General features: G+C 39.7%; 1 protein-coding gene across 1 annotated transcript in view; it reads left to right on the top strand.

Annotated features, from left to right (window-relative positions):
* DHX15 (DEAH-box helicase 15) overlaps positions 1 to 18946 on the top strand; it is a 56410-nt gene that overhangs the window by 25601 nt on the left and 11863 nt on the right. Inside the window, exons 4-9 of the mRNA XM_002709378.5 lie at positions 1432 to 1591; positions 3619 to 3837; positions 10685 to 10852; positions 16804 to 16890; positions 18119 to 18268; positions 18630 to 18738. Coding sequence (XP_002709424.1) covers positions 1432 to 1591; positions 3619 to 3837; positions 10685 to 10852; positions 16804 to 16890; positions 18119 to 18268; positions 18630 to 18738 — 893 coding nt within the window. The remainder of the gene's footprint in view (positions 1 to 1431; positions 1592 to 3618; positions 3838 to 10684; positions 10853 to 16803; positions 16891 to 18118; positions 18269 to 18629; positions 18739 to 18946) is intronic.

Below are 18946 nucleotides of genomic sequence, written 5' to 3'. Positions count from 1 at the left end.
GTCTAACTCTGTCAGATAAAAAAAAAAAAAGACTATATGTAGGTTATTGCTAGTTTTTTTTTTAATGATGTGTTTATTTATATGAAAGGCAGAGTTATATAGAAGAGACAAAGCTCTTGCTTTGAAATATCCAGCCTATGGTGGTGATGATTCATGCAATGTGCTGCACTATTGTTAACTATTGCATCGTAGTTTAATGGGCAGTGTTTTTCATTCCTGCTCTTACATGAACTAATGTTGCAATTAATACTCTTGTCTACTCTAGAAATGTGGTAGTTTATTTTTAAAATAATACCAAAGAAGAAGAAATAGTATATTAGTGGAGTAAAGATGGACTTGTTTGCCAAAAGTCTTACTAAATTTAGGATTAATTTTAGATGAAATAAAGAGGATTCACTGTTGTATACGGTGAATTTGTTGAACTTTCAGCTCCAACAGATGAGATTAGCCTAAAAAAATCAGTTCTATGAAAGATTAGGTTAGCCCAATCATGAAAAAGAGCCAAAGTGGTGAAATCATAAATGATGATTTCAGATATTTTTGTGCCAGTTTTAAATCTAAATAAAACTAAGACTTTCTGTTTAACTGAGTTGAGACTCAGCATTTTAAGGCATGCTGTGTTGTGTTTTGGTGCCAGACTAAGGGGAGTTGTTTTGTATTAGTGATGGCAGCAAGCCAAAGTGGAGTGCACAGGCGAGGTGACTTACCCACATAAACTACCCTTGGTCTGATTGTTTCATTTTTACCTGAATCTTGCATGTGGCCTAATTCCATATTAGCTGCCTTCTCTATGGTGGTTTTTAAGACTGGTTTTCATCTGTTTTTGATTTATGCATCAGTCTGATGTCCTTTGCTGTTTATCTTCCTGTTATGTGGCAGTATTTCTATAGTGTTGATGCTACCTTTCCCTTAGTCAGGAATTTAATCAGTGCTTCCTTAGGATATTTTCATGGGGGGCAAGGTAGGCTCACATTCTGTCGATTCTTTTGAACCAGGAGTTCATTGTTAGCTTTTAAGAAATTGTTAGTGCTTTTAAACAAAGTATGTATTTGTATCTGTTAACATTTCAGTGGTGTGATGCTATGAAGCAGCTTAAAGGAGTTTGTGGGTTTTGTTTTGCAGGTTGAAAACGGATTTGCTAAAAAGTTCTAAGAATTTCATTTATTTAAATGAGTAATTTTGCTTCAGTATTTCTGTGGAGCCACATGATCAGAAACATTGGGTTTTCTTAATACATTTTCATGCTAAACTCAAATTTCACAAGATATGATGAAGTCTGACTTGTTAGATGCATACCGTTATAAAATGTCTTTTTAAGCTTAATTTTACAATTGATTATGAAACAATTTATTTGATTTACCTATTGTTGCATTTCATTTTTATGGCATGCTTTTAAAATTAACATAAATGAACATGTTCTTTATAATACAGGTATATGACTGATGGAATGTTACTTCGTGAAGCTATGAATGATCCCCTCCTGGAACGTTATGGTGTAATAATTCTTGATGAGGCTCATGAAAGGACACTGGCTACAGATATTCTCATGGGTGTTCTAAAGGAAGTTGTAAGACAGAGATCAGATTTAAAGGTGAAATAATTTCTTTTGCTCATTTAGTTCTTTGTGTATGTGTATGAAATGGGAAACACTTACTTCATGGTTAATCACTAATCAGCCATTAAAAAAAAACTACCTGTAAAAGAAGCCACCAAAAGTATCTATCTTTGTTTCTAATCTGCTAACTTTGCTAGGTCTTTATTTTAGAATTTATTTCTCCAGAGTGGGGATGAAGAGTGATAGACTGATGAGTTGTCCATCTGTTGGTTAACTCTCCAAATAGCCACAACCCTGGGACTGGGCCAAGGCCGAAGCAGGATCCTGAAACTCCATCCAGGTCTCCTGCATGGGTTAACAGGACGCAAATACTGCGACCGTCTTCCACTGCTTCCCCAGGAGCATTTGCAGGGAGTGGGATCAGAAGTGGAACAGCTAGGAACATAACTAGCACTCAAGTGGGATGTCAGTGTTGCAGGCAGTAACTTAGAGCACATACCGGCCCCAGTAATATATTTTTATGGCATATCTTACTAGTTTCTGATCCTTTCTTTTGGCATATTAATTAATTTATTTATTTGAAAGAGAGTTTCAGAGAGAAAGAGAGTGCTTCCATCTGCTGCTTTGCACCACAGATGGCTGTAAGGGCTGGAATGGGCTGATCTGAAGCCAGGATCTTCCAGGTCTCCCACATGAGTACAGGGGCCCAAACACTTGGGCAATCTAATTCTGGATTCCCAGGCACATTAGCAGGGAGCTGGATCAGAAGTGGAGTATCTGGGGTTTGACCCAGTGCCCATATGAGATGCTGGAGCCATAGGCAGTGGCTTTACCCACCATGCCACCGTCCTGGCCCCTTTTAGCATATTTTTGTAACTGTTGCTCACCTTGTCTTTCATCCCTTCATTACGTACAAGAGGGCTCATTTCTTTAAGCAGTGTCTTTGTTGCTCAGATTCCTGTCATCTCAGCCCTCAAAATCACTGATAACGCTGGAACAACTACCAGGACAAGCACTCATCAGAAGGACATTTGTTTACACTTGTGTCTTCCTTTTTTTTTTCTCTCTCCTATACCGCTTAGATCTTGGCCAGGGTTGCCGTGTTAAGGGTTTAAAGCTGACTGAATATTTTCTGACATTATCTTATCAGTCCTTTGACATATAATTTCATAAGTGGTTTTTTTTGACAGAGTGGACAGAGAGATAGGTCTTCCTTTGCCGTTGGTTCACCCTCCAATGGCCGCCGCGGCCGGCACACTGCGCTGACCCGAAGGCAGGAGCCAGGTGCTTCTCCTGGTCTCCCATGGGGTGCAGGGCCATCCTCCACTGCACTCCTGGGCCACAGCAGAGAGGTGGCCTGGAAGAGGGGCAACCAGGACAGAATCTGGCGCCCCGACCGGGACTAGAACCCGGTGTGCCGGTGCCGCTAGGCTGAGGATTAGCCTGTTGAGCCGCGGCACCAGCTAGTTTTGTTTTTAAAATTTTATTTATTTATTTGAGAGGCAGAGTTACAGACAGTGAGAGGAGAAGCAGAAAGGTTTCCTTCCATTGGTTCACTCTCCAAATGGCCACAACGGCCATAGTTGAGCTGATCTGAAGCCAGGAGCCAGGTGCTTTTTTCCGGTCTCCTACGTGGGTACGGGGGGCCCAAGGACTTGGCCCATCTTCTGCTGCTTTCCCAGGCGAAAGCAGAGAGCTGGATTGGAAGAGGAGCATCTGGGGACTAGAACCGGCGCCCATATGGGATGCTGGTGCTGTAGGTGGAGATTAACCTACTGTGCCACCATGGTGCGGGTCCCCAAGTTTTGGTTTTGAAAGTGTTGGTTCATGTAAATTTACATGTTTAATGTTTTACTTAAAATTTTTAAATAATTTGTAATAAATAACATAACTTGCTGTAGTTCAGGCTTTTCTGCATTTGATATTTAAATCACAGTGTATTTGAAATTTTTAAGCTTTATAATAGATAACAATGAAAATATTTTTACCTTTACTATTCTGTTTTTTGAGACCATGTAAGAACCCTTGAAGACAATTTCAAGTAGTTTACTGTTTTCTTTCAGGTGATAGTTATGAGTGCTACTCTGGATGCAGGAAAATTCCAGATTTACTTCGATAACTGTCCACTCTTAACTATTCCTGGGCGTACACATCCTGTTGAGATCTTCTATACTCCAGAACCGGAGAGAGATTATCTTGAAGCAGCAATCCGAACAGTGATCCAGATTCATATGTGTGAAGAGGAGGAGGGAGATCTTCTGCTTTTCTTAACTGGTCAAGAGGTATTGTCATTGTTTCCTTCGTTAATAGCCTTTGACACATTTCTATCAAGCAGCGGCCTTGATTTAGATATTAACTATATTTTTCTTATCCCGTTGTTTGAAGTTTTTCTTCAACCTGATTGTACTAACATATTAAACATGACCCTTTTATTTATGTACTCTGGGAAATTTTTTTTTCTTTGGCGACTGATTGTGTTAATTATAGCAAGAGTGTTAAGTGCTTTTAGAATTTCAGGATTTAGCAGTTGTATCAATTTTGATGCAGCCTGGGTTGTGTTATTTTGCTGATGCATGAATTGGAATCCCAGCTCCTGTAAAATCATGCATTTCTTCAATTCAAAATTGGTTGTTTTGGTTATGAGTGAAGTTAGGTGTCCATCCACCCTCAAAATGTTTGTCTTCTTTTTGTTCGTTCTTTTGCATGTGCTGAGGATTGAAGGGATCAGTGAAGTTTCCTAGTTAGAACTTCATTTTTAGACAACAGATTTTCATGTGTAGTAGCTTTTCTTTTTTCAGAAGTTTTTCATTTGAGAGGTAGAGTGACAGAGATATCTTCCATCTGCTGGTTTACTCCCCAGATGGCATTAAGGACTGGGCTAGGCCAGGTGGAAGCCAGATTTCAGGAACTCCATCCTGGTCTTCCACAAGGATGGCAGGGTGCCAGGTACTTAAGCCATCTTCATTGTTTTCCCAGGCACATTGATGGAGAGCTGGATAGGAAACAGCAGCAGGGTTTTGAACTGGCAGTCTGATATGGGATGCTGATGGCTGCTTCACCCACTAGACTACAGTGTTTGCCCCACAAGTGTACTATTTCTATTTTTTTTTTTAACAGGCAGAGTGGACAGTGAGAGAGAGAGACAGAGAGAAAGGTCTTCCTTTGCCGTTGGTTCACCCCCCAATGGCCACTGCGGCCGGCGCACTGCGGCCAGCGCACCGCGCTGATCCGATGGCAGGAGCCAGGTGCTTTTCCTGGTCTCCCATGGGGTGCAGGGCCCAAGTACCTGGGCCATCCTCCACTGCACTCCCGGGCCACAGCAGAGAGCTGGCCTAGAAGAGGGGCAACCGGGACAGAATCCGGCGCCCCGACCGGGACTAGAACCCGGTGTGCCGGCGCCGCTAGGTGGAGGATTAGCCTAGTGAGCCGCGGTGCCTGCCTACTATTTCTATTTACAGCAGGGCATTTATAGGTATGCTATTAAATTCTTCAAAGGCTAAATGCAAGAAAAGCTATTTGGATAAAACAACATTTTAGGAAACCATTTCATAGAGATTGTTATGAGCTTTTTTTCTTTTGATCTCATGGGCCTTGTGAATTTTCCAGAATATAATTTTTTCTTTTAACTATTTCTTTGTTTGAAAGGCAGTGTTACAGAGAGGCAGTGGCAGAGATAGAGTGGGTAGCAAGAGCGAGCTTCTATCTGCTGGTTCACTCCCCAGATGGCCTCAAAGGCCGGAGCTGGGCTGTTCCAATGTTTGGAGCCAGGAGCTTCCTCCAGGTCTCCCATACGGGTGCAGTCCTTGGGCCATCTTCTGCTGCCTTCCTATGCCATAGCAGAGAGTTGGATTGGAAGTGTAGCAGCTGGGACTCCAACTGGCGCTTATATGGGATGTTGGCACTGCAGGTGGCAACTTTATCCGCTATGCCACAGTGCTGGCTCCCAGAATATACTTCTGAAGCTAGTATTCATGGAGACCACCTAGAAGATTTGCGGAATCTGATTTTGTTGGTCATGGTGAGCTTATTTCTATAGGTGTCCAGATAATGCTGATGCTCCTCGGGATTTGAGTGATTCACTTCTAGAGTACTGTTGTCCAGCAGAACTCTGCAGTACTGGAAATAGACTGTGTACGTGCTTTTCACCAGAGCAGCCATTCCAAACCCCCAGGGATTCTGGGTGATGAAATGGGGGTTAGTATGACGAGGGACCAAACTCTCAGCCTTCATTTAAAACAGAATATTAATTTAATCACAACCAAACCCACCTCTTAGTTTATTTTTGTGTGACTCACTAGTCAAGTGGTTTTGTTATTTGAAATACAGAGAGATGGAAAGTGATCTTACCTATACTGGTTCACTCCAAATGCTGAAACAGCTGAGGCTGAGCCAGGTCAAAAACAGGACCCTGGAACTCCATTCAGGTCTCCCATATGGGTGGTAGGAACCTAAATACATGAGCCATCACCTGCTGCCTTGTGCATATTAGCAGGAATCAAAAAGCAAGGGTTGGAGGTGTTTTGACACAGTGGGTTAAAGCCATGGCCTGCAACGCTGGCATCCCATATGGGAGTCAGTTCTGATCCTAGGTGTTCCTTTTCTGATCCAGCTCCCTGCTGATGGTACCTGGGAAGACCACAGAGAATGGCTCAAGTCCTTGAACCCCTACATCCCCTTGGGAGACCCAGAGGAAGTGCCTGATGCCTGGCTTCAGCCTGGTCTAGCCCCGGTCATTGTGACCATTTGGGGAGTGAACCAGTGGATGGAAGATCTCTGTCTCTTCTCTCTATTTAACTCTGCCTTTCAAATAAATGGAAACAAACAAAAAGATTGGGAACACGATTCCCTGTACTCTGTTATGAGATGTGTGTGTCCCAAATGGCATCTTAACTGCTGTGCCAAATGCTGAATGGCTGTGAGCACAATGACTAATATTCTCCTGAAGGAATTTTTTTCACATATGGCCAATGGATTAAGTATTAGTTTGTTTTGGTAGAATAGTTTCCTAATATGTGGGAAATCTATTGAATAAATTATGCATGGACTTTAGTTTTTTCCTTATTTGTATTGGGACAGTTGAGGTATCTTTTTGTCCTCCTGTGTCTGCTCTCTCTGGTTTCTCACTTTAAAGTGCACAGTGTTTTCTTTTCATAAATGACTGTATTTAATAGTCTTTATACTTTGATAAACAAGCATATGATAATTCTATCAGAAATACTGCATTGGCTTCATGATGAGGACCTTTAAAGGCTTTTTTTTTTTTTTCTCTAAGCCAACTTAATACAGTTTAGATTTTGGTAACTGAATCTTGTTGTGGGAAGGAAGGCAGTAAATGCCCCTGTGGCTTTCAGCTTTTTTTAAAAAAATTATTTATTTATTGGAAAGGCAGAATTACAAAATGAGTCGGGGAGAGACAGCGAAAGGGGTTTTTATCTGCTGCAGTGGCCTGAGCTTGGCCAATCTGAAGCCAGGAACCTGGAACTTCTTCTGGGTCTCCCATGTGGATTAGGGGCCCAAGGACTTGGGCTGTCTTTCTCCACTGCTTTTCTAGACACGTTAGCAGGGAGCTGGATGAGAATTGGAGTAGCTGGTTCTTGAACAGATGCCTGTGTGGGATGCCAGTGGTACAGGCAGTAGCTTTACTCCCTGTGCCACAATACTGGCCCCTGAAGTGATGTTTTTCGTGAAATGAAGTAGTTATAAACTGTGAACATATATACTGTTAGGTTTTAAGTTTGTTTATGTGCCTAGTCTTGAATCTGAAGCTCTTTAGGGGAGAAAGTAGTAGGTAGAGCACCTAATGTGTATTTTGTGTATTTGATTTTTGTTTAGAACTGACCTAACTATACTAGTTTGTAAAACACTGCTCATCTTTTCTGTGAAGCTTTGTTATTGTCACTTGATTCATTAAATGGCAGATTCTGAGAAATCATTAATTCATAAATGTGAATAACATCCATGAAATTTTAAAATGGATTTTTGCAGTCATATTTACCATTTTGATCACTTGTGCAAAAAACAGTAGTGCTTCTGTAATCATCTGTTACCATTTGGGAGGGTGAGCCTAGATTAAAAGGGAAAAAAGACATTTGGCACAGGGGTTCAGTTGCCACTTGGGACCCTTGCATCCCAGATTGACTGCCTGGTTGCAGTCTAGCTCCTCTGCTTCTGATGGAGCTCTCTGCTCACACACACCCCTGGAGGCAGGAAATGATGATTCAAGTTCGTGGGCCCCTGCCACTCACAGGGGAGGCCCAGATTGAGTTTCAGGCTTATGCCTAACACAGTCCTAATGTTCCTTGCAGCCATTTGGGGAGTAAACCAGCAGATGGGAGATCTCTGCCTATCTCTTTGTTTTCCTGCCTTTCAAATAAAAGTGAAAATTATTAAATTTTTAAAAATTTGGTGAAAGGTTATGGAAGATTTTAATTCTAGAGTGTTATGTTAATGTATAAGATCTGGATTTGTGATTAAAATTATTGCTTATTAGAAGTCCTTAGGAAAGGTACGCTACTCAGTAAGATATGAAAATGATTGTAAGTGAAATATCAATTATTTAAATATTTGAAATTTGATACTGAAACCATTTTTTAAGCAACTTGTTCTTTAGTTTTGCTCAGTAACCTGTTTTCAACATGTAATGAGTTGATAAGTAATTTATTAATGTACTTGGATAATTTACTTTTGTAGCTGAAAAATCTTTCCTCAATTTAGAAATTCCTGAACTTCTGTTTTAATTCTCAGTATTGCTGATGACTAAGTAGATAGCTGATGGATGCTTGGAAAGTTCACAATTTCTTTTTCTGTTTATATTCTGATGAATGGCATTCTATGCTGATAGGGTTAACTCTTTGGAACTTTAAGCTTCAGGTAGATTTTTTTTTTCTATAGAATTTTAAGACTCTAGAGCCTTGTTTATATAAAAAGGAAACAGTATGGGATTTTTTTCTCAACAGTTCAGAGGAAGCCTTTATGTCTCATGCCAGTGTCATTTTGTTTTAGCTCCATACATGCTTAGCAAATTGAGTGGTCCACTCCCAGGTAAACTTGTGATTGCCATCTTAAAATACTGGAAGATCAAGAGTAAATGCAGGGCCAGTGCCGTGGCTCACTTGGTTAATCCTCCACCTGCGGTGTTCGCATCCCATATGAGTGCTGGGTTCTAGTCCTGGTTATTCCTCTTCCAGTCCAGCTCTCTGCTGTGGCCCCGGAGGGCAGTGGAGGATGGTAAAAGTGCTTGGGCCCCTGCACCCGCATGGGAGACTGGGAGCAAGCAACTGGCTCCTGACTTCGGATCGGCATAGCTCTGGCTGTGGCAGCTATATGGGGGGTGAACCAATGGAAGGAAGACCTTTCTTTTTTTTTTTTTTTTTTTTTTTTTTTTTTTGACAGGCAGAGTGGACAGTGAGAGAGAGAGAGAGACAGAGAGAAAGGTCTTCCTTTGCCGTTGGTTCACCCTCCAATGGCCGCCGCGGCTGGCGCGCTGCGGCCGGCGCACCGCGCTGATCCGATGGCAGGAGCCAGGAGCCAGGTGCTTTTCCTGGTCTCCCATGGGGTGCAGGGCCCAAGCACCTGGGCCATCCTCCACTGCACTCCCTGGCCACAGCAGAGGGCTGGCCTGGAAGAGGGGCAACCGGGACAGAATCCGGCGCCCCGACCGGGACTAGAACCCGGTGTGCCGGCGCCGCTAGGCGCGGAGGATTAGCCTAGTGAGCCGCGGCGCCGGCCAGGAAGACCTTTCTGTCTCTGTCTCTCACTGTCTGTCTGTCAAATAAAAAAAAAAATAGAGTAAATGCATGCTTTCTTCACTTTCTTAATATCTGAAATCTGTATATTAAGTGACTTCTGTTTATTTTCCAGTCATGATGTAATAAAGTTAGGATAATTGCAGGTATTCTGAGTATTAGAAATTTTGGTCTTATTTTTAAGTTCAAATCCTTTTAATTTGATAATGGACCTTAATTTTGTATTTGCATGCCAGCAGGGGGCATTCTAATCTAGATACAGCATTTGAAAGCAGTTTCTAAAAATATTTGTTTCTTTGTTTTATATATATTTATATTTTAATTAATAATATCCTACTTTCATTTTTTATGAGATTGAGATCTCAAAGGGCTCTATTAACACTGAGTCCTTAAAAGTAATTTTCTGTATCACAGTTTTGTAGACAAATAACCTTATATTAAGAAAACTGGTATGCATCAAATAGGTGAAAACAATCTTTGTTCTTATGTACCCAAGAGCTTTGTACTCTGACATAGAAGCAAAGGTGTACTTCGATTTAAAAATTATTCTAAGAAAAATAATTCCACCTTAATATAATAAAAATATTGAATAACTTAAACCAAAAATCCCTATCCTCTTATATAATTCTTGTTTTCCAGTAAAAGGTTATTTAATGAGACTAATGTTTAATTTGTTGGTTCATTGTACAGACTGCCTAATATCTGTTTAATTTCTGGGTTTAAATGAATTATGTTTTAGAGCAGAGAACATCTGGCCGCTGTGCCTCATCCACTCCCAGGACTGCTGTGGTTCACCATCGCTTTCTTTGTTATGTCTTCTTCCCTTTGAACTTTGATTTGAATGCAAATGCATTTCTGTGATGGGGGAAATTTTGACGCTCCTTTAAGATTTTGGGTTAGCCTAGTTCTTAAATATCCATGTTGATACTGTAAAGGTGTTTGTTCTTATTAGACACAATGAAGCAAATCTTCCACATAATTGCATTAGTGATATGTGACATTAAAGCCTAATTAGCTTATTTAAAATATCTAGCACATCAGTTTCCTTTAGATTGTGAAAATTGAAAAGGTCATAAGTGCAGTTAAATATTCCTGGGTGAGAAATTTCAATTTTAGTACAATTTGTTGAGAATTAATTAGGAAATCTGATTCTACGAAAAGGTGTGTTGAATGCAAATAAGGCAGTTACAGATTCATTTGAATACAGAAATCAAAGTTTGTTGGGTTCTTTTGAAAATACTATTGAATTTTGATTATTAAATTGAAAATAGGCTGTCTATGTAATGAAAGCCAATTGTATACATAAAATAAACTGCATAGAGCTAAGATTATGATAAATATGTAAAATGTTTCAGCATTTTAAGACTCAACTTGTATTTTGTAGGAAATTGATGAGGCCTGTAAAAGAATAAAGCGTGAGGTTGATGATTTGGGCCCTGAAGTTGGTGACATTAAAATCATTCCATTGTACTCTACGCTTCCACCTCAGCAGCAGCAGCGTATTTTTGAGCCGCCTCCTCCAAAAAAGCAGAATGGTGCAATTGGAAGAAAGGTAACATTAGAAACTTCTCGTTAATAGTGAAAGAATTGTTTGATATATCAAAGTGTATTAAACTATGAAGAATCAAATCATGGTGCAAGTTTCTGCGAATCTTCTGACTCCAGCTTAAAAACACACACTGCTTCTCTGTTGCATTGCCTGCCACACAGAAACATTCGCTGTTCAACTGGAAAGTGGGTTAGTGCACATTAAGAAAAAGGGGGAGATGGCCGCGTGCTTTAATTCCTTTTTTTCTGCCTAGAATTTTCTTTGAGGCTTAACCAGATGTCATGTCTGTAATTGTGAAATGTTGACTCTGTGCAGACCTCTAATGATAATCGTTTTAATCGCACTGCATAAATATGTGGATTGCTTGAAGGTGGGAGCTACCTCTAGATCCGTTGGTGGAGATGTGTGCTTGGCACAGGGAGGAGAGCAAAGTTATTACAACTCTGTATCTGAGAACACTTTGTTGGGAGACAAGGGTGGAATGTAAAAGATCCAAGTGCTGGTTTGAAATCGCAGCAATGTTTTTAATTAGTTTTTTAAGATGTAAGGGTTCTAATAGATTATTTGAAAATAGATCACATTGTTTCTAAATTTTAGATCTAGAACAACAGTGATCTTGACTTTAAGACCTAGCTATTTATTAGTTTTTAATGTGTATACACACTAGCTGCATGTGAATTTTGGTGATAGTCTTAATCTCGTCTTTATTATTTTGGGAAATTGCCAAGGATTAAGCTTGATGTATATAAGGTAATAACTTACCGGGCTCTGGTAACCACTAAAATTTCTTGTTTATTCATATAGAAAAAAGCTTCTCTGACTTAAACTTCGTTAGTCAAAATTGGAATCCATTGATTTCTTCTGTATTTATAATGGCTAATGTTTACTTTATGTTTTTTGCCTTTTTTGATGATTATAGGGAATGTAGGATGTGATGGCATATTATATTTTACATGGCTGTGTAAAACTCAAGAGAACCAGATATATTTTTCAAATTGAGGAAAGAAGTTAGTGTGTGGATATGCAGTACCAGCCTAGTGGAATGTAAATTAACAGAAAAAAAAAGTTTGGATTTTCTTAGATTTTCAAGTATAGTAAGTTGGCATTTTTAAAAAATGATGTATAACTTCATTATATTAAATTTTTAATTTTCTTATCATAGTGCTGTCTCTGGAACTTGCAAAAAGTTTTGTCATGTTAGTATATCTTCTGAGCTTTAGGGGGTTGCTTTGACACTTTAAGTGATATCACTAAAATTTTGAGGTTCATTTGTTTTCTTTTGACTTTATTTCCATTCCATATCAACAGGAATATATATTACCTATTTCTTATTTTTATAGTACAGAGGAATTTAATGCCTTCTCCAAGCACCATTTAAAGAGCTCGATTTGTCTTGAACTCATGTGTGCTTTGTATATCTGCATTTGTCGATGTTAAGTTTATTTGCCATTGAGTAAAATTGGCATACATAAGATCTGCATTTATGCTTTTCATGTAGTTCTCCTCATTCTGTTGAGTTACTATAATAATGAGCCCATACTTACTAAAATTCACATCTGAGCCCTTTGATTTGTTAATTATTAGTATTTTGGAAATTTAGAATTACTGTGGTGCCGGTATAACAGAGGATGCATTTTGCAGAATCTGCAACTTAAGGGGCCGGCGCCTGTGGTGCCCGCATCCCATGTGGGCACCAGTGTGAATCCCGGCTGCTCCACTTACGATCCAGCTCTCTGCTATAGCCTGGGAAAGCAGTGGAGGCTGGCTCAGGTCCTTGGGCCCCTGTACCCACATGGGAGGCCCAGAGTAAGTTCTTGGCTCCTGGCCTCGGATTGGTGCAACTCTGGCCAATGCGGCCAGCTGGGGAGTGAATTTAACAGATGGAAGACCTCTCTGTGTAACTCCAACTTTCAAATAAATAAAAATAAATTAAAAAAAATTTGCAACTTAAACCTATGAAGCAGAATTGGATTTCTGACCTTTTCTTTCTTCTTATTTGTTTGTTTTTACTTGTAAATCCTTACAATGCTGAGGAGAATTTTATTTTACTGAAAAGAATATCTTAGCAATAGCTAGCTATCCAGTGTGGCCTCAGCTGAAGAAACGACATTGCCATCCCCAGGGTTCGGGCTCATCTTGGGTTCTCTTTCTAATCCCTTCATTCATTCATTCATGATACTTCAGCTAAAGCTGGGAAATCATGCTTTCTCTTGGCATGAGTCAGCTTTATCCTAGAATTTGAAAAGAGCCCTCTGATAGCCTCCCTGGATGATCCCAGGAAGAGTGAGGGAGGATTTTCATGGCATTTAGGGCAACATTATGAGAAAAATCAGAGACCCAGGATGTTTAAGCAGAAAGTTAAAATTTGTACAAAGTATGTCTTTACAGTGCCTAGAAGGACGGCTTCCTAGACAGAGTTTTAAGCTGAAACCGTGAGGTAGATGGAAAATGCTTCTGTCAGACCATTGGTTGGCAGGCAAGATGGACAAGTAACATAGTCCCTTGTAAAACAGGAAAGGGAACTGGGTGATTTTGGAAGAGAAGGAGGGGCACGAGCTCAAATGGACTCAGGTTATGGAGAGAAAGTGGTTTGATACTAGAGCAGGAAGAAACGCCATTCAATTGCTCTTTTCCTGTTCCCAGTGCTCTAATTTTATAATATCCTGCTTAGATTTTGAAAATAGAGGACAAAGGGCCAATGCTTAATTCTGCCACCACTAAAGAATTACCATGTCTTTCCTGAAATGGAAATATATATTATATAAATATTTTAAATATAAGTATTTTATTTTAAAATATTATTTATAATCAATTATTACATAAAATATATATTTTAAATATATATTATATACAGCATGAAATAAACTCAGAGAGCAGAGCATTGCCAGCATTGGTGGCTGCTTTACCCACTGTACCACAACACTGCCCCTTGCCTAGGATTTAGTTCCACCTTTCCACCTCTGCCTCTCCCTGAACCAGCTTCCTGGTAACAAGCTTGAGAGGCCACAGATGATGGCTCAGTTTGAGTCCCTTCTGGCAGCCCTGTGGGAGACCTTGATCCTTGATGGAGTTCCTGGCTCCTGGCCTTGGGTTTTCCTCAACTGTGGCTGTTGCAGGATGAACCAGTAGATGGAATTGTCTCTGTCACTCTGCCTTTCAAATAAATAAAAATGAATAGGTAAGCATTAAAACATTTTGATGCCTCTGTTATTAAGCCTTGTGTCGAACACACCAAAATCATATATTTTTTTAAGATTTTATTTATTTTACTTGAGAGGTAGAGTTACAGACAGTGAGAGGGAGAGACAGAGAAAGGTCTTCCTTCTGTTGGTTCACTCCTCAAATGGCTGCGTCAATGTGAAGCCAGGAGCCAGCTGTCTCCTCTTGGTCTCCCACGTGGGTGCAGGGGCCCAAGGACCTGGGCCATCCTCCACTGCTCTCTGAGAGCTAGACTGGAAGAGGGGCAGCCAGGACTAGAACCGGTGCCCAAATGGGATGCCGGTGCCACAGGCGAAGGATTAACCTACTGCACCATTGCGCTGGCCCCCAAAATAATTTTAAGGACACATTCAATATTCATATTTTGGGGTTTGGTATTTTACTGACATAGACTGTTAATAGTGTCTTGGAACTTGCCAAGTTGGCACGATCACTCGAATCTTAAACACTTGTGGAATCGTACGTGTACAATCAAATTATCTTGTGGAGAGAAATCAAATGCGGTAGCCCCCCCCGTCTCCCCTTAATCTTTGGTTTTGTTTTTCTGGATTTTGGTGATCTGTGATAAACCACCATCCAAAAATATAACATGGAAATTCCAGAAATAATTGCTAAGCCTGAAATTATGTGCACTGTGATGAGATCTTGTTCTATCCAACATATCCACGTGGCACACTGCCCATTAGTCATTTGTTAGCATCTTGGTTATCAGATTGACTGTCCAGGTGTGTCACAGTACTTGTGTTCAGCTCACCGTCATTTCTCTTGATAATGGTACCTGAAGTGCAAGAGTGGTGATGCTGGTAATTTATTACAATGTGTTGTCCTAATTATTTTATTTTGCTAGGTTTATTTTATTTGAAAGAGTTACATAGAGAGATCTTCCATCTGCTGATTCACTCCCCAAATGGCCACGATGTCCAGAGCTGAGCTGATCTGAAGCCAGGAACCAGGAGCTTCTTCCCAGTTTCCCAAATGGGTGCAGGAGCCCAAGCACTTAGGCAATCTTCAGCTTTTGCAGGGCATAGCTGAGAGCTGGATTGGAGCAGCTGGGACTGAAACTGGTGTTCATATGGGATGCCGGGACATTAACCCTCTGCCACAGCACTGGCCCCGTGGATGCTGTTGATAATCTGTTTCTGCACCTGCTGCTATGCAGGATTTCAGACATGTACTAGGAGTCTTAGAATGTTTATATCATGGAGAAAGGGTATTATATGATTTAGTAGTTTTTAAATTTTTATTTATTTGAAAAGCAGAGTGACAGGGCGACAGGAAGATCTTTCATCCACTGGTTCGTTCTCCACTTGCCCATAACAGCTGGTTGTTGCCAGGTCGAAGCCAGGAGCCTGAAATTTAATTCATGTTTCCCACTTGAGTAGCAGAAACACAAGTAACTTGGTTATCATCTGCTGCCACCCAGGTCGCATTCTGATCCAGCCTGATCTGGATCAGAAACCCAGTGGCTGGACCAAGTGGCATTATGGTACAGGATGCAGGTTTTCTGGAACACATGCTTAACTGCACCAAACACCCACATTAAATGTTAATACTATTTTAAGTAAAAGAGGTAATAGAACATAAATCCATGAGTTTTTGAAGTCATTTGACTTACAAAACTAATTTTTTAATGAAGATAAATATAAGTTCATTTCCAACATATGCCTGTAGACATTTGTGCCCATAATGCCCTGTTTAGGCTGAAGCTTCTATTGCTAATGTTTTTGCCTTTTCTCTTGTTGTGAGTATTTCTCATCTTAATTGAGAGTACTGTCCTAAATGCCATTTTCTCGGTAAAGCTGTCCTTGTCTTCTCTGTGGTGGAGGTAAACCCTTTTTCAACCTCACAGCACATCTTTGGTGTCATTTACACTCTGTCCATGTCTAATCTTTCCATACAAACTGTAAAGGCTCTGGAAGAACAGGCTATCTTATTCCTCTCCTGTGTCAACTGCTGGTATATCAGGCATCTCCAAAGGAATGTCAATAACTTGTTCCTGAAAATCTCATGTTGTGGGTAAAAACACTAATGAGGAATACTTATTTCCCATTTTTAAAAGAGGAAATGATTATATGTATCACATTTTGAAGTCCTTAAACCAAGTTCCTGAACAGTTCTGAAAGTGAAACAGTGCATAAACAATCCTATTATAAGTAAATATTTTAACCATTATTCCATGTTGATAAAAAGTCAGTTGGCTTTGTATACAATAACATGTCTCATCCATATGAAACTATTTTCCAAAACATCTACATTTGATTCTGGTGATCTGCCAGTTCTTACAGGATCACTAATTGAATTTTTCCCATGTGTCATTTTGTTTAAAATGTTCATTTTCTGTGATATAAAGTACAAAGTTTTCTTTTGAATATTACCTGAAAACTGAAAGATACACATGTGAGTGATGTTTTGATATTAAGGAATGTTTTATATGAAAGACATTCCGTAAGGTATTTTCGTATTAGTGTTTTTCTTTTTGTGCTGTCTTTCTATTTGAATACTTGACACATAATGTAGTCGAGTGCCAACCTGAAACAAGACTTTGTAGGAAAAGTAAATTGCTATTAGGAGCTAAATAAAAATCTGAATTCTTAGATTTTAATTTATCTTTTAAAATATTGACCACAGAAGATCAAACCTGGTCTTGTTTATTTAGAGGTTTGAAAGTCCTGGTGCTAGTGAAGGTAATCTTAAATGTCATGTTAATTTTGCCTGTTGTACCTGTTTCTTCACAGGTTGTTGTGTCAACTAACATTGCAGAGACATCTTTGACAATAGATGGTGTGGTGTTCGTGATTGATCCTGGATTTGCAAAACAAAAGGTATGTATTTTAGTGACTGCATTACTGTTGCCTCCTGATAACCATTCAGTTATTTAATAAGTTAAATTTACTTTTGCGAATTGTTGGCTGTTTTCTTTCGTTTTCAGGTTTCTGCCATCTGAACCCTTTGTGTTCTAGATGACTCTTAAAAATGAAGGCATTGTTTATTGTTTAAGCTTAGACTTTAAAAAATGTCCTTAGAGTTGCTTTGTTTGATGGTAGTGGATGAGTGTTTTGAAACATTTATGGGGTAAATTGATAGCATTTTGTAAGGTTAGTCCTGTTGCTTAACAGCAGAAAGATGTCTAGAGAATTGCATTGTTAGGCGGTTTTGTCATTGTGCAAACATTGTAGTGTGTTCTTAACATAAAGTAAGATGACTTTAACATTGCCAGGCAAAAGAATTTCACTAGGACTTGTATAGTGTGTGTGGTCAGTCGAAGACCAAAATGTCTTCTTGTGATATGTGATTGTATATCAGATTATTGATGGAAATCTTCCCTGGTAAAAAGATTGCAGTTTGTCCTAGAGACAAAGCCAGAAGTATTTTTCTATGTCCATTCAACATTAGGTGTTGTATCCTTCACTGTCCAGCATTTAAAAATTGTGACACTAGGTAAAACTAGGTAGAGATGAAGTTACTTTATTCATTTATTTTTAAAGATTTATTTATTTGAGAGAGAGGAGGGGGAGAGGAGAGACAGACAAATTTTCCATCCACTGTTGACTGCCCAAATGGCCACAACAACTGGGGTGGGCCAGGCTGAAGCCAAGAGCCAGGACCACCTTCTGGGTTTCCCGTGTTGGTGCAGGGGCCCAAGGACTTAGGCCATCTTTCTGCTGTTTTCCCAGGTACATTAGCAAAGAGCTGAATCAAAAGTGGAGCAGCGGGGATTCCAGCTGGTGCTGCAGGCCGCGGCTTTACCCGCTATGCCACAGCGCCAGCCCCTGAAGTTACTTTAAATTAGGAGGAGTAATTTTTTTAGCCATTTCTATGAGAAGTCAAGCTTTTTTGTTAACTTGAATCTGTCAGAATACCTGAACGTTAAGCTTGGGCCTGTTCCTGTGGTAGTGTGATTTATGGCAGATATCAATACTATTTTTTTATTTTGGGACCTATCATGCACTTGGCGTGTGATCCCGAGTAATCATAAACTTGGATAACAGTTTTATATTTAAAGAAACACTCCCTTAAATAAAGAATCTTACATGATTTCTGTTCTAATAGGTATACAATCCTCGAATCAGAGTTGAGTCTCTCTTAGTGACAGCAATCAGTAAAGCTTCTGCGCAGCAAAGGGCTGGTAGAGCTGGACGCACCCGCCCTGGGAAGTGCTTCCGGCTGTACACAGAGAAAGCTTATAAGACAGAGATGCAGGTAAGGAGTGCTGCTGTGTCCTGCCTTTTGGTTCGCAAGGTTATGTTGAATTTGCTACCAGAAGAGAATTACTTCATTTATGTCTTCGATCTGAGGGCCATGAATGCCTTAGATTTATGATGATCTACCAGTACAGTTCTTTTTACAGATCTGAAGTGGGACAACACCAAACACTGTAAAGATAGTTTAAGGAAAGGTTTCTGATTTCTTTAGTCTGGCCTGCAAGAATTTTTCTCTTCTAGACAGTGGTGTAGAAATAGTGCCAACATAATAACTGAGGAGGCAGTAAGCATAGGTTTTGTTTTCAGGAGCAGGAGTATTAAGGAATGTTTAACAAACAAACTTTTGTTTTGTTTGCTAGGATAACACCTATCCTGAGATTTTGCGTTCCAATTTAGGATCAGTTGTGTTACAGTTGAAGAAACTGGGTATTGATGATTTGGTGCATTTTGATTTTATGGATCCACCAGGTATGACCTATCAAGTACATTTTAACAGATTTTTTAGCCAAAATTGATATGACCTTTTTTTCTTCAGAACTTTCTCTAGAATTCAGGTTAATTAGCCATGAAAATACAAGAATTAAATTCTCTAACTTAACTTTGGGAAAAAGTTTAATAAATGGATTGGTGAATTAGCAATTATATAATATATTTTGGGAGAAGACAGTTTACAGGA

The sequence above is a fragment of the Oryctolagus cuniculus genome, chromosome 2 (genome assembly GCF_964237555.1).
Source record: "Oryctolagus cuniculus chromosome 2, mOryCun1.1, whole genome shotgun sequence".
NCBI classification, from domain to species: Eukaryota; Metazoa; Chordata; class Mammalia; order Lagomorpha; family Leporidae; genus Oryctolagus; species Oryctolagus cuniculus.
This window is presented reverse-complemented; position numbering and strand designations above follow the sequence as displayed.